This window comes from Clupea harengus, chromosome 18, assembly GCF_900700415.2.
Source record: "Clupea harengus chromosome 18, Ch_v2.0.2, whole genome shotgun sequence".
NCBI classification, from domain to species: domain Eukaryota; kingdom Metazoa; phylum Chordata; class Actinopteri; order Clupeiformes; family Clupeidae; genus Clupea; species Clupea harengus.
Genome location: NC_045169.1, coordinates 16750607 through 16765495, shown reverse-complemented (window position 1 = coordinate 16765495; position 14889 = coordinate 16750607). Strand labels below are relative to the sequence as shown.

Genomic DNA, 14889 nt, shown 5'->3' with positions numbered 1-14889 from the left:
ATGTATACTGAGAGATTGGGTTCACTGTAATCCAAGACAATGTTAATCACGACCTCCTGGGAAAAAAATACTGTGATGAACAAGACCCCGTTATAATGAAATAATTAGGAGACGCGTAAATGGCTCAACCGCTCCATCTCTCATTATTCTCTACCTAAATGATTACTTAATCACCACTGCATCTTGCCTCTCGGACAGTAATAGGTGTCATTTAGAGTCATTCGTACTTTCATGGTTGTCATTTATCATTTCATCAGTGACAGTCATTCATCATTTCATAGCCTGGACCCTTTATCAGAGCTGTTACCCCCTGGAAGTGGGGGGTGAGATTGAGATGAGAAGCAGCCAGTGTCCTCTTTCAGCCTCCTGGTTGTTGCTGCTGCTGTCTATGTGGACACTACATTTACATTACATTTACATTTAGTCATTTAGTGTCCAGTCTTTTGTCCAAAGCGACGTACAAGGGAGAGAACAGTCAAGCTACGGGCATTAGAACCCTGGTGTAACAATAAATACTACTTTACATGATAAATAATAAATAAAAAAAACGAAATAGAAAAGAAAAAGAAGTGCAGGAATGTAACCGCTGTAAGTGCAAGTTAAGCACTAGTCGAAGTGCCAGTTTATGAAGGGAGGTGCTCTCTGAACAGTTGGGTCTTCAAAAGTTTCTTGAAAGTAGAGAGGGATGCCCCTGCTCTGGTATTCCTAGGCAGTTTGTTCCACCAACGTGGAACTACAAATGAGAATAGTCTGGATTGCCGTACTTGCACAGACGGCAGAGCCAAACGACGCTGGTACCCAAGATGGTACAGGACACAGGAATGGATCTCAACCGCTTCCAGGCCAACTCCATGGTCCTTCTGACTTTTAAAGGTGCAGTGCACAATTTCTGCCGAAAGGTTGTTGATATTTAAGCTACATTTACATTTACATTTAGTCATTTAGCAGACGCTTTTGTCCAAAGCGACGTACAAGGGAGAGAACAGTCAAGCTAAGAGCAATAAAAAAGCATGGTGTAACAATAAATACTACTTTACATGAGAATTAGAAAAACAACAACCTAGAAAAGAGGAAAAAGAAGTGCAGGAATGTAACTGCTGAAGTGCAAGTTAAGCGCTAGTCAGGTGCCAGTTAGGAGGGGAGGTGCTCTCTGAAGAGTTGGGTCTTCAAAAGCTTCTTGAAGGTAGAGAGGGACGCCCCTGCTCTGGTAGTACTAGGCAGTTCGTTCCACCAACGTGGAACTACAAATGAAAATAGTCTGGATTGCCGTGCTTGCACGGACGGCAGTGCCAAACGACGCTCACTAGACGAGCGCAGCGTCCTGGGTGTAACATTTGCCCTTACAAGAGCATTTAGGTAGGTGGGAGCAGAACCAGTAAGCACTCTGTAGGCAAGCATAAGTGACTTGAACTTAATGCGAGCAGCTACTGGCAGCCAGTGGAGCTCGATGAGTAGCGGGGTGACGTGTGCCCTTTTCGGTCGGTTGAACACCAGACGCGCCGCCGCGCTCAATGAACAGCCAATCAAATTCTTCAGAAATTCTTCTGTGATCCTGAAGCATCACGCTGATTGGCTGGAATAGTGTATCGCTCGGTTGTTTCCCATGTACAGAGCTAGGACCGTTTAGGAACTCACTGAAAGGGCCACTAGAGAACTCTTAGGAGCAATTTGTTCTCAAAAATGGCCCCACGGGCAACTGGCTTGTATTGGCCAAGCATTCATGGCGACATTGTTTTTTGATCCTTTAAGGTCGGCTCTTCCTATCGTTGTGAAGGAAAATTCGTCAAAGCGATGGATGGTTTTCCCGTTTATAGCGAACGTGAGTTGGGTTCGGACCGTCGTGAGAGGTCCGTTTCATCCTACTGATAATGTGTTGTACGGAACTGTATCCAGGCCACTGTGGTTCTGCCTGGGAAGCACGTACCCAAATACTCTGGCCAGTGCTGTCTCAGGAAGGTCAAGTGGCACTTAAACCCAAGATCTCATCAAGAGCTCATCAAGATCTCATCTTTCGCTTCTGTAGATTTTGTCTGCGTCTATGTGAGAATTGGCCTCACTAAAGAGCAGATATGCTTGAGAAATGAAGTGCATAGAGTAAATGATTAATTAATACTGTTTATTCAAATATAAAATATATACTTTACCTGTTGTTGGATAAAAAAAAATGCCTGATTAATGAAGATATGAAAAAGTAATACATTTTTAAATAGATTTATGAATGAAGTCACCTTATGGAAAACTGGCTCATCACTACAGCATGCAAGCCCAAACAAAATTGTCAGACAGAATTCATGCAACATTCCACAGATAGAGGAAGGTGGGAGATAAGAGGAAGGCGGGAGATAAGAGGAAGGCAAAAAGTCTCTTCTGTCAGTCACTGTCAATGCTTGTGTGTATATGTGTATGTGTGTGCGCATGAGAGAGAGAGATAGAGAGTGTGGACTCACAGACAAGTGCACTTCTGGTTGCGCTAATGTCTCCATATTGAAGGAAGTCTGTCTATCATTGTGTGTGCTGTTAAGGGGAGTGTTCATGTTGGAGCATATGGTTTGGCAGAGACTGCGTTGCCAACGGCACACCAACAGTACACATTATATGCCAGACTCAGGCAGATGGGTCCCCCTTTCAGGAGCTGGGTTCTGCTCAAAGTTTCTTTCCTGTTAAAAGGGAGTTTTTCCTGCCCAATGCTTATTCGAGGGGGTTCAGGCCTTGGGCTTTGTGTGTGTGTGTGTGTGTGTGTCTGTGTGTGTGTGTGTGTGATGTGTGTGATGTCTGTGTGTGTATGTGTGTGTGTGTGTGTGTGTGTGTGTGTGTGTGTGTCTGGAGGGGAGGACAACAAGCCTGTCATTTGGACAGCTGTCTGAAGGGGAGTGTTCCTGTCGGTGCATATGGTGTGTCCAAGTGAGAAGGTATAATAGTTCACCAACAGCATTGTAAATCAGAACGCCAACACCTGAGACTGTGGCCGCTAGCACTCCCATGCCCTTATCTGTCATACAGGGCAAGGTGTGTGTGTGTGTGTGTGTGTGTGAGAGAGAGAGAGAGAGAGAGAGAGAGAGAGAGTTTGAGTGATTGTTTATGTGTCAGTGCATGTGGGTCTTTGAGTGCTGGTTTGTATGTGTGTGTGTGTGTGTGTGTGTGTGTGTGTGTGTGTGTGTGTGTGTGTGTGTGTGTGTGTGTGTGTGTGTGTGTGTGAGAGAGAGAGAGAGAGAGAGAGAGGGAGAGCATTTATGAGGGCCAGAGGAAGAGGTGGAGAGTGTGGCTGGTAATATGTTTACATCTGGTGTTCGGAGGGCTTTTACTGCTCTGGAGAGAGACAGCAGGTCAGGGCACACAGACAGAAGGGCCCAAGGTGTGTGTGTGTGTGTGTGTGTGTGTGTGTGTGCCAGAGAGAGAGAGAGAGAGAGACAGCAGGTCAGGGCACACAGACTGAAAGGCCGAAGGGTGTGTGTGTGAGATGACAGTCTGGCCTGTAAGATCACTGAGGGAACAACTCTCCTGCACTTCAGATTGACATGTGTGTGTTTGTATGTGTGTGTGTGTGTGTGTGTGTGTGTGTGTGTGTGTGTGTGTGTGTGTGTGTGTGTGTGTGTGTGTGTGAGAGAGAGAGAGAGAGAGAGAATTTGTGCAAGAACCAGAGAGTTGAGCCTCTTAGCTAGAAAGGGTATTTTATTAATACAATATGTGGTATTCCATCACTTTTGCCTGTCACTTTATGAAATACAGACTGATTTACTCTCTTTGCTTGTATTCTTTTTTTTAATTGATTATTGATCATTAATAATAAATGTGCATGTGGAGTAAGCCTGGCAGAAATTGGAATCGGTGATTCATCTAATGTTTGAGCTTGATTGATTGAGTGTGTGTGTGTGTGTGTGTGTGTGTGTATGTGTATGTATGTTTATGGATGTATATGAGTGTATGATAGATCACACAGTGTATGTGTGTGGGATCTGTGGGGTGTGTATATGTGTGTGTGTGTGGGATCTGTGGGGTGTGTTTATGTGTGTGTGTGTGTGTGTGTGCGTGTGTATGGGATCTGTGGGGTGTGTTTATGTGGCTGTGTGTGTGTGTGTATGGGATCTGTGGGGTGTGTTAATGTGGCTGTGTGTGTGTGTGTATGGGATCTGTGGGGTGTGTATATATGACTGTGTGTGTCTGCCTGCCTGTCCTCCTTCATGTGTGGTTATGTTTGCCTCTGTATTTGTGTGTGTCTGTCTTTGTGTGTGTGTGTGTGTGTGTGTGTGTGTGTGTGTGTGTGTCTGTGTCTGCACACCTACGTATGTCTATCATATGTGTCTGGGGGCATATGCGTCTGTCTGCATATGTCTTAATCAGTCAGCCTCACTCTCTCCCTCTGTGTTGGTGTGTGTGCGTGTGTGTGTGTTTAGGGGCTGGCGTGTTCTTCCTGTCGTGTGCAGAAGGGGAGCAGATCAGCTTTCTGTTCGACTGCATCGTGCGCGGCATCTCACCCTCCCGCGGCCCCTTCGGCCTGCGGCCCGTCCTGCCAGGTCAGTCCTGGGGTGTTACTTTATCGGGGTGTGTGTGTGTGTGTGTGTGTTGGGTTGTGTGTGTGTGTGTGTCGGGGGTGGGTGTGTGTGTGTCGGGGGTGGGGTGGGGGATTGGGTGTTTGCCTGTTGCAATGTTGCATTAGTAGATTATTGTGTTATGTGTAGAGAGCGTGATTGGTTCATAACTGGACAGAGAATCCAATCTATCGATCACCAGTCAACTTTCCCCAACTGATCTTTGATTTCATAAATGTTTCATCAAGGTTAAGAAAAGACGGAGATGGAGAAGGAACACGCCAGTGTGTCTGCAAAGATACTCATTGGTTTTGCCCTGTTCAACCCCCTTTCTTACACAACCTCTGTTGGCGGCAACCCAGCCCACATAGTCACGTACAGCCAGACAAATTCAATTACTGTGCTGATGTTGACGTAAACTAGATTTTCCCAGACCATCATTTCCAGGAAAGTATACATTGGACCAAGCTTAGTGAGGTGGTTGTGTTTTTCTGTGTGGCGGGTGATTCACTGTGGATCCAGATTGCTAACCAAAACCCTTAGCTGAGTCAGGTTAGCCTGAGTCTGTGGTGAAGCATGAGATGGTTCGACGCGCCCAGATAATTAGTGTTTACAGTTTACAAATCATTGGTTTGTGTTAATGAAATTGTGAAATTGCGGAATTACGTATGTGTAACCTCTCTCTAAACAAAAACACAGAGTTGAGCTCTGTTGGGTTCTGTGTGTCTGCTCTGAACTCATAGGCATGGGCTTTGCCAGTGATGCCAGTTGCCAGATGGGTTTTGCATTTGAAACATCTGTCTGCTTAATTGCCACAAACAGCTCTCCCTGCTTCGACTCAGCCATGCGCCACTTGTAAAACCACTTATATCGGTTAGGACTGTATCAACAACAATCAGACATTAAAACACAGCTGGGTAGAACTATGTGGAACCATTCTGAGAAGTCAACCATGTGTTGGACATTTGTTTGGCAACGGACTGGAATATGATGCTGGAGAGGACCAGGTCAGCATTCAAAAACAAATTTGCTGTACAGATTGAGTAACATAATTACCGGAAATGTTGCAGTTCATGGCGTGTCGATGATATTTCAGAGATTCTGTATGTGAAGCATCAGGCATATCTTAAAAATATATATATATAAAAATTAAAAAATTATAAATTAAACATGAAATCCAGCATGTAAAATTCCAGAAAGTTTGTGAATACTCATGGTTAATAAATATTCACGGTTTTAGTGTTTGAGATATTTGTAATTAATGGAACCTTTATGTAAAGTATTGGCATCATTTATATCATCATATAGTCTTGTCATGCCTTGTGGGAAAGCAGTTCAGAAGGTGTAGCTGAAAGTAGGCTTCACTGAACCCCTTGTTGAAAAGGAAGGTGAGAACCAGCATCCCACTGGCTTAAATCAGAGAGCTGTTCTGTCTTATTCCGTCCGAGTACACACCCCCCCCTCCTCGGGTTACAGCCAACCGCGCACGCTTGATGGACATAACGAGTGGCTGCGTGTGTCTGTCGCCGGCCGACTTGGCTGCCGTCGCTGTGGCGACCCCTTTCTCGGCTAACGAGCACGGCGCACGCGGACAGCTGAGCGAGCACGACGGTGGGTATTGCCGTTTTCACACGTACCCCTGGACCAATCGCAGGGGCCGGTGGTGGCCTATTCTTAATCGGGGCGGGGGAATAAATAGCAGGGGCAATGCAGCGGTGGTGGTGGTGGTGGTGGGGGGAGGGGGGGGGCAGTTGGGAGGTCAGAGTTCACGCTGCTGGGCCCATGAAGCCTCTTAATCACTCAGAGAATGTTAGTAACCTCATCCCTCTACTCTGCTCTGCTCCAGCAAGGCACACACACACACACACACACACACTCCCACACACACACATTGACACACATACACTAGGCATATGCAGACACATAAACACACACACACACATTCAGAGACACACTCATGCATGCCAGGTATGGTCACACACACACTGTACAGACACACACACATTCACACACCCACATACACAGGAAAGCAAATATGCTCTCTCTCTCACACACACACACACACACACACACACATTCTGTTATTCATTCCTCACTTTTTATTCACTTACTTCCCTTTTTTGCTCTCTCTCTCTTACTCTCTCTCTCTCCCTCACACACATACATTCACAGCCACAGCCCACTCTCTCTTTAGCTCATCAATTTTTCCTTTACCCAAGCTTTCCCTCTCTCTCTCTCTCTGCCCCCCGCCTCCCTCTCTCCCCCTCCGTATCTCTCTCTATCCTCCCCACACCCACAGCAGGCCTTGCTTCCCTGTAATCAGACCTTGGTCCCCACCTTCAAGTTCAGGCCACTTGCTGACAAGAAGCTAAATCTGCGGCAGATGTTGGATAGCTTTTCCATTGATCGGGATCCTGCCTGTCTTACTTCTGACCGCATGGGCTAACTCCAGTGGCTTTAGCGCGCACGCTAATCCTGTTGAACTTATTTACTCGCAGCTGGGGGGGGGGGCATCAAATAAGGGCAACTGCCCAGTAACCATTCCCCAGCTTCTCTGGTGAAACCAAAAGGAAGTTATGAGGAGACAGGACATTTACACATTTTGTGTTAGCTGTTAATTTAGATTGCAACTCCCCAACAACCATTTCCCCAGTTTCCTCCACGTGAAAGCCAAGCGATGTTATTAGGAGCGGTAACCCATTGGAAATGTACACATTTTGTGTTAGCATAGCTAACACGTTAGCGTATCTTGCTAACAGCTGTCACTGGAGTCCTGTGACTTTAGCTGAAGGTGCATCTTCCTAGCTTTCTCACCCCACCGGCCCCAGCTAAACTCCCGAATGCATTCCATCTGGATCACATGGACCCTCAGGGCTATAAATAGCTGGAAAAGTGCTAGACATACAGAGAGGTGTTTCACTATGATCCTGCCTTTCCCCTTCTCCCCCCAGTCTCCCCTGATGGAAGTCGACAGCTCATCCTGCACTGCACAACTCTACAAATAGGGGGCGCTACACCAGTTTGCAATTGCTAGTTCTGTTGTGTATCCTGTATATGCTGTATGTGCTTCACACACACATACACACACACAGAGAGACACACACACACACATACAGTATATATATATATATATATATATATATATATATATATATATACATGTGTGTATGAGAGTATAGATATATGTGTATATTTGTGCATTCAGAATAGATTATATGCATTTTTCGATAATCAGATAATCAGATAATCAGACTAGCATCAACACCAGGATGTAGTACTCTCCTAGATGATACTCTGGCAGCCATTATCACATTGGTGCAATCACCACACTTTTGGCTGTCGGGATTATTAACAAAGTAAGGAGAGTCTGCAACAAATGTGGAGGTTTACAAACAAACCATTGGCTATAACAGATGTGCATGTGGGGAGAATCATATCAGCGTTTTTTTTTTCACCTTTGAAAAGAACTTTAGGTCCCTCTGTCACCTCCCCCCTTCATCACACATGCTAGTAGAGTACAAAATGTATCTCTGCATCAGCGAGTGACAGAGACTTCACAGACTCCTAAAGGAGATGGATGGTTTTTCTCCTCTTATTATTCAGCTCGAGCACTGCTGTGATCACCTAATAGAGGTTGCCAGGAACCGTCTGTTTTCTTGTCACGAGAGACGGGGGAGATGAAGTCCACCTCCTTTGTCTAGATGCCTCTGAGACAGACCGAGGGGTTCTTTTTGTGTCCTCTGAAAATGAGACGCAGATGAGGTGTTCTGTGTGTATGAAAAAGACAAAGTATGTGTGTGTGTCGGGTATGCAGGTATCAGGTGATCTGAAGTTGGCAAGAGTGGAGTCGATGGCATTAGCAGGAATAATGTAATCAGGTTATTCAGCAGTGTGCCAACCAGGATGCATACAGCACTGGCATGGGGGGAAAACGGTATGTTGTGCCAATCACTTTGAAACTGGATCTTTTGAAAAACGGCACGTTGTGCCAACCACTTTGAAACTGGATCTTTTAAAAAAAATGTCATGTTGTGCCAATCACTTTGAAACTGGAACTTTAGAAAAAGTAGGATCATCAGTCACAGCTCGTAGAGAAAAGGGCAAATAGCGGAATTTGGTAGCATGAAATCTTTATTCCAACCCCTATTTTTTTTTACTTTGTATTCAATTTTCATGTTTAATTACATACTCCAGTGGCTTTGGCACTAATATTTGGAATGCCATATGGCTCATACTTGATACGCACTGCAACTGATTATATATCACACTGCAGTTAGCTAACATCAAGATGACAGATATTAGCTAATGTCTTCCTCAAACCCTTGAAATGTATTTGACACACTAGTAGGTAGGGGGGTAGGTAGGTAGGTGGGTAGGGAGGTATAGGTTGGATCTGTCTGTTGCTGACTTACTACCATCTAAATATCGGTTTGTCTCCAAACACTTCTCTCAACACAACAGTAAACTTCCTGGAGGACCAGATGGGTGACGTCTGTGGTGTTGTTCCCCTCTCTGTCTCTTGTCGTCAGACGCAGCCAAACAATCTTGTGTTTAAAAAGAGGATCACAACCTTGGGCCACATGCCCATGCATCTATCTAATACAAATGGTCTCTCTCTTTCTCTCCCTCTCTCTCTCTCTCTCTCTCTCTCTTTTCTTCATTCCCCTATTCTCATTCCTCCTCACGCTTTCACTCTCTTTCTATCTTTCTACTGTACTTACTCTCTCTCTCTCTCTTCCTCTCTCTCTCTCTCTCTCTCTCTCTTCGTCTCTCTCTCTTGCTCTCTCTCTCTTTCTTTCTCTCTCTCTCTCTCTCTCTTCCTCTCTCTCTCTCTCTCTCTCTTCATGTCTCTCTCTTGCTCTCTCTCTCTCCCTCCACAGACCCTAATGTCAGTCCCGCCTCCATTGAGGAGAGACTCAACCATGATGCTCAGGAACTAGAGAAGAGGCTCAGCATGCTGTCCCACTGTAGTCACATCAGTGCAGGTATTTCTGTCTATCATACACACACACACACACACACACACACACACACACACACAGAATTCCATGCATTTCTTAAAATGTTTTCATCATATTTTCTTTCCTTCTCTCTCCCTCCCTCTCCCACTCCCTCTCTCTCTTTCCCTCTCTCTCCCTCCCTCCCTCTCTCTCTCTTTCTCTGTCTCTCTCCTTCCCTTCCTCCCTCCCTCTCTCTGGCTTCCTTTCTCATTCCCTCTTTCTCTTTTGTTGTTTGTTTGTTTGTTCTTGAAGCTTCCACCTCCAGTTATAGCACCTCAGTGGCGGGAGACGACCGGAGCATCTCTGGATCCTCCGACACCTCCGACACCAGCCAATCAGACAGCAGCATTGGCAGCCGTTTAGCCATGTGGGCCGATCCCACCTCGAGCACCGCCCCCGCCGAGGCTGCCAGCCAATCAGGGGCCAAGAGTGTCCCGCTACTGGTGGATGAGAAGCTGCCCGTCGCCCTCGGGGGTGGAGCCAGGCTACCCACTAATGCCGCCTCCTCCAAACCGACGCGCTCGCGGCGGCTACAGGAGATTGGTCGCCAGAGCTCCTCGGACAGCGGCATCGCCACGGGAAGCCACTCCTCTTATTCCGGAAGCTTCTCCTCCTACACCAGCAGCCTGGACGCCACGGGGGGCTCCGGCACCGGCGACGACTTCGGCTCCGTCCTCAGCTTGCCGCCGCCCCCGCTGCCCCTCACCGCCACTGCCCCTGCTGAACGGACCCTCTGCACGTGCCCGCCGTGCCCGGGGCATGAGTACCAGGTACCCTCATTGCTGCGGTACCTGTACGACACGCCCAGGAGCCTCCTGCACCCGCCTGGCACTGCCAAGGGCTCGGATAAGGGCGCCAGCAGCGGCTCAGAGGACCATCCTGGCACCACTGCCCTGGCTGAGGCATCTAAGGACTCTGAGGCATCCCAAGTCACGGCAGCAGCCCCTGGGCGACTCTCGCGGGGCAGCAGCAGCGAAGTGGCGCCCCCTGGTGATGAACGGGCAGAAGTGTGTCAAATCTGCACCCCAAGGGCCATTTACACAGCCTGCTCCATCTGTGGCGGCCTGAAGGTACCATAGAGCCCCCCCCCCCCCCCCCCCCCCCCCCCCCCCCCTCTTCCCCCTCTCCCCCCTCTCTGTGGTGCGGTGCGCTACTGCTTTTCTGTGTCATTAAGCTCATATATTCCTTCCTTTGAGAAGCGTTTCTGTTTTTGAAGAAAGACATTTAACCTGAGTAACAGTGTTGACCTTTTCCCTCCACTCCCCCCCACCCTCAGATGTGACTGGCTTCCTTTTTCCCCAGGGATCAAGGTCTCCTCTGCTTGTTCTCCAGAGAGAGACCAAACTTCTTTGTTATGACAGATATTTATTTTTTGGAGGGGGGTTTATTTACTAGATTTTGTAATGGAAGCCCTTTTTTGAAATTGCCCACCACATTGCGTACATCTCCACCTCCCAGCAAGTCTGATGCAATTAAACTGACATTCAAGCAGGACCTCCTCTAGCTACTCATCTAATTCATTCTGAAGGTTTGTTTGGATGAGAAGGCAGGATGTGGAGCTGATAGTTGAGCCGCTGCTTTTCGAATTCTTCCTTTTGCCTGACTCATCAGATCACGTTAATATGTGTTGAACGGGGGAATTCTTCAAACGTTTCATTTCAAAAGCCGTCCATCAAGGTTTGTAAGTACAGTAGCTGATTGGAATGAATAAGAACTAGCACGGTCTTCTTAATAGAGAAATAATCCCCCTGAAGATTCAACTGAAGTTTAGATATCAAAGCTATGAAACCAGATGGGATTAGCGTGTTCAAAAGATACATGATGTAATGAGTCTCAATGAATTGTATTTGTGCCGTTTTTTCCTCTTCCTCTTCCGTCTTCCTCTTGTTGCCTCATAAAAATGAAGTTGTTTTAGACTGTGATGAGGCACAGACGGAGACACTTTGATCTTGTGTAGCACTTCACACATTGGGTAAGATAGCAGCTTGCCCTGGAGCAGGTCAGGGTCAGACAGATAAACACATCTGACTGACAGACAATTACATAGTTAGTCAGATGGATATGGAATATGGGTTCCTGTGAAGCTGTGTGTGTGTATGTATGTGTGTGTGTGTGTGTGTGTGTGTGTGTGTGTGTGTGTGTGTGTGTGTGTGTGTGTGTGTGTGTGTGTGTGTGTGTGTGTGTGTGTGTGTGTGTGTGTGTGTGTGTGTGTGTGTGTGTGTGTGTGTGTGTGTGTGTGTGTGTGTGTGTGCACTCCCGTATTCCGGGATGTGTGGGGGTGGATGTGTGTGTATGTGCACTCATTTCTCTGGGATGTGTGTGGGTGTATGCCTGCTTCTCTGGGCTGTGTGTGTGTGTGTGTGTGTGTGTGTGTGTGTGTGTGTGTGTGTGTGTGTGTGTGTGTGTGTGTGTGTGTGTGTGTGTGTGTGTGTGTGTGTGTGTGTTTGTATGTGTGTTAGTGTCTGCTTCACTGCAGACCTACAGTGATATTTGTTCTGGTAGCCTGACTGGGTTCATATCTCACAAGAAGCACATACACTTCAGTTCTTTATCGAGGCCCTGGGAAAGCAGAACAAATATGGTGGACATACACAGTAGTAGCTCTACACCCTGACTGAACCCATCCACTCCCAGCATATAGCTGGGATAGATGCTGTGTGTGTGTGTGTGTGTGTGTGTGTGTTTGGCTGCAGGATTAAATCGAGCATTAGGGGAAGCTCCCGCCAGACATCTTAAGCCCTTCCTCTGTACAAAATGGCTGTCCTAAACTCCCACGTCCCTGTTTACCAAGTTGCCCGTGCCCTGAGAGTTGAGACACTGAGAGTGGGGAGACTTTCTGACGTCCTTCCAAGAAAGGCAACTAAGCTTTGGAACGGATTGGAACTTTTACTTTTAAGTAGTAAGGGAGGCGGGCATATGTCTAGTGACTGCTCTTTAGTACTAATTGGTTGCTGGAAGGCACACACAAAGCAGCGGACCAGCAGCTGGCTGGTCCATTTAAATGCTGGTTGTTTAATGGGTGTAGATTATAGGATATGGGTCTATCAGTGTGAGAGTGCATGGAAACATGGGGTGTGTAAAACTGCAGTTCTAACAGCATCCTGAAGGACTTTAGGCTGGCCATTGTTGCTGGTAGTGTGTGCGTGTGTGTGTAGATAGGAGGGAAATATGTTTGTGTGTGTGCGTGCACGTATGTGTGTGTGTGTGTGCGTGCCTGCGTGCGTGTGTGTGTGTGTGTGTGTGTGTGTGAGACTTAATTTGAAGGTGGTATTTACATCTGGAGGCTTATTGTTATGTGAGCATGGATTTTTCCATGTCTTGCTCTCAGTAGACTCCTGTTTTAATAAGAAGAGTAAAGGTAAAATATAAATATCAGGCTTCTCAAGCCTCAGTACACAGAGGCCATGTGTTGGAAGACATTTTATTTTCAATTTTTTACTCACTTATTTTTAACTTCATTTCATGTTACTGTGAAACCATGGCTTAGCACAGCAGCTGGATCCGAACCCATACGCCTCAGGTCTTGCAGTAGTTCTCGTTGAGCTTGTGGATGTGTGTGTGGAGGGGAAGACTGGAGCACTTCACAGTCTCTCTTTGAAGTGTGGGCAGGGGTTGCCCTACCAAGATCGAACCTTGTGGATTCCCTTGAGTTGAGATTGAAAATCAGTGTTGTATGCTGGATGAGATTTTCATGTGAAAGCTCAAACCACAGTGAGAAGAGTGAGAAGAGCCATGTTTGGAGGAGACTAGCATCTTTAATGGCAACATATTTGAATTGATGAATGTAATAATTTCACACAGAAAATGAAAAGCCATTGCAGATCTCTGGATGTGTAGTCTTGTGAATATTGTGAATATGACATATTTTCCTAATGCCCTTGGCAAAAAGAAAGAGTTCGGTTTGAGAAATGACAGTCTCTATTAATTACCAACATTCCCATGTGAATGTAATTTCGTACATGACAGTAATCCACACTGAGAGAAAAGAGTGGCTCATTTCCTTATTCAGTCTCACGGTAATTGAGTTTAAGACTTTATTATTTTATTTATTTACCTGGCCTATGTGTGATGGAGTTAAACCGTACCAAATCAAAACCTCAGATTTTGTACGTTTCCATCGATGCCAGCTAATGCCTTTGTTCTCCCACAGGGGGCGCCACTTGCTCCTGCGGTGCCATCTGTCCCACTGGTGCCAGGTAAGACGCCAAGAACCTGTCACTTGGAAACTAATATCACTACACCTCAAATTTACATATTAATGCACGCTGTCTGCTTCTGTTCCTCTGAGGATTCATGCACTGCAATTACAGATGTGTCTGCAAGCCTGAGTTTTTGTCTTCGTCATTTCATCCGGCTTTCTCAGTTTCGTCAGCTAATGAACTAACCGAGCGAGGCGAGAAATATGTGTTGAATGTTCTAGGCCGTTCCTCGTGTTATTGTCAATGAAATGTTCTGTGACTGTCTGCTATTAATCCCACTTGTGAGTCGTCTTGTAAACGTTGTTAAAAAAAACTCTGTAACGTCGAGGTGAAGATGAATCACTCCAACCACTTGAAGAAGCTGTGTAGTCTAATGCCTGAATGCACTTTGTGGAGAAAGTCTTTCTCTTGATCTCGGATAAGTTTTCTCAGAACTTCAGATATTCACCCAGCAGGTCAGAGAGCCAGTGAGCAATCAGTCACCGCTGACCAGGAAGCCTATCACAGAACGGCTTTGGAGACCACACCCACACCTGGATCCACCAATCCTGGACAAGAGAAGCTGCCTCTGACAGCTCCATCAACACACAATAGAAACCCACAAAAACATGGATACCTTACCCATCTGTCTGACCTGTTGGAACACTACAACATCGGAGCATCATCTGGTTCTAGAACAAGCAGTCACAATGGTTACGAACCAATGGCCTCAGCCCTTATATCAAAGGCCTCACCCACCACTTGCTCTGGTAGTGGTAAGCATAAACCATCTCAAAGCTGGAAAGACACAATCATATATGAGAACTGCCTCCAGTGCTGTAGAGGAGAGCGTGGCGGCTGCAAGGCCACTGGTGTGAACAGGAGAGAGAAGGGAAGAGGTGGAGACGCCCTTCTGGATTGGAGGAAGAGCTGCAACACTCCATGCCAGAAGCTCCTCATTCTGGAAGGCCATGGAGGAGAGAGGGGCAGAGCCCCTGAAAACAAACCCAAGGACGTGCCTTCTGAGCTGGGCATAACCGCAGTGATGGTGCCCTCTGAGCTGGGTATAACAGCAGTGATGGTGCCTTCTGAGCTGGGCATAACTACAGTGATGGTGCCCTCTGAGCTGGGCATAACAGCAGTGATGGGAGCCCGGTCGGAGGAGGTCAGTAATGGCTCAGTGGA

The 14889-nt window shown here is 46.7% G+C and overlaps 1 protein-coding gene across 1 annotated transcript in view; it reads left to right on the top strand.

Annotated features, from left to right (window-relative positions):
• LOC105912887 (protein Dok-7) overlaps nucleotides 1–14889 on the top strand; it is a 38468-nt gene that overhangs the window by 11532 nt on the left and 12047 nt on the right. The window contains exons 5-8 of the mRNA XM_012841894.3: nucleotides 4392–4511; nucleotides 9407–9511; nucleotides 9779–10596; nucleotides 13677–13722. Coding sequence (XP_012697348.2) covers nucleotides 4392–4511; nucleotides 9407–9511; nucleotides 9779–10596; nucleotides 13677–13722 — 1089 coding nt within the window. The remainder of the gene's footprint in view (nucleotides 1–4391; nucleotides 4512–9406; nucleotides 9512–9778; nucleotides 10597–13676; nucleotides 13723–14889) is intronic.